The sequence below is a fragment of the Perkinsus marinus genome (assembly GCF_000006405.1).
Source record: "Perkinsus marinus ATCC 50983 genomic scaffold scf_1104296941706, whole genome shotgun sequence".
Classification (NCBI taxonomy): domain Eukaryota; phylum Perkinsozoa; order Perkinsida; family Perkinsidae; genus Perkinsus; species Perkinsus marinus.
The window spans coordinates 1-913 of record NW_003212408.1 but is presented as its reverse complement, the minus strand read 5'-3'; the positions used below and the strand labels follow the sequence as shown (position 1 = coordinate 913).

At 47.6% G+C, this 913-nt stretch overlaps 1 protein-coding gene across 1 annotated transcript; it reads left to right on the top strand.

Moving 5' to 3' along the window:
* Positions 1-226: 226 nt before the first annotated feature.
* Pmar_PMAR009276 (conserved hypothetical protein) lies at positions 227-899 on the top strand (the record flags this gene model as incomplete). The annotated part of the gene is made up of 4 exons (XM_002781720.1): positions 227-346; positions 395-484; positions 536-613; positions 759-899. Coding segments are annotated over 4 exons (429 nt in total), but the record flags the coding sequence as incomplete, so codon positions are not given.
* Between the last annotated feature and the right edge of the window lie 14 nt (positions 900-913).

Genomic DNA, 913 nt, shown 5'->3' with positions numbered 1-913 from the left:
ATATCGTACCATCTGTAGCAGACACCATTGCTCAGCACAGGATGTAGAATCGATTCCTAGCATTCCGATTGGTAGGAAGGGAGACAACATCAGTAGTATTGGTGAGACTTTCACGCCTTCAACACGGTACTATATCAGAATATTAGAAAACGATAATTGTTGATGCTGGTCAAGGGTGTGCGTCTCGGTAAAGTGAAGGACGCTGCTACTGTCAGACCCTCCTGTGATGTCACTAAAGTTGTCTGTCAATACGAGCCCACTAGCTGGGAAGGATGGTAAATTCCTCACTATTGAGGCTATGTGGAAGCGGCTAGTTCGAGAGACTACTAATAATGTGGCGATCAAGGTCCGCTGGAGCTGCTGCTCCATGTGATTGGTAATTCGTTGTCTTCAGGCTGAGAGGACTCCGGAGAAGGATGGTCTGATTGTGAAAGGACGAGGGGAACTCCAGTTGTCGATACTGGCTGAGCAGATGCGACGAGAGGTACTGCTTATGCAGTGTTATTGACAGTATTACCACTCATCTCCCTTGAAGGGTTTCGAAATGACTGTGAGTCAGCCAACAGTAGTCACTAGAGTAGTGGATGGAGAGAAGCAAGAACCCTACGAGGAGGTAGGTGGACTCGATATACTTACGATGGGCTTTGGAATAAGAGAGCAATTCATACTGGTTTGGCAACACGAAAGTTTACCCTAAAAAGTATGGGAGTTCAAATCCTACCGTTGCGGGTTAGTCGAGTCTCTCACGAGATGGGTAGGTTGTAATACTGGCCGAGAACGAGCTCGCTAGCATCTTCGCTGACAAGCTATCATCGAGAGGAGGAGAGCTCTCTGAGTTGCTGCCACAGAAGGGTAACGAATCTCTCCTCAAGGCTGTGATCAGCTCTAGGAATCTCATGGTGAGTCACTCTGA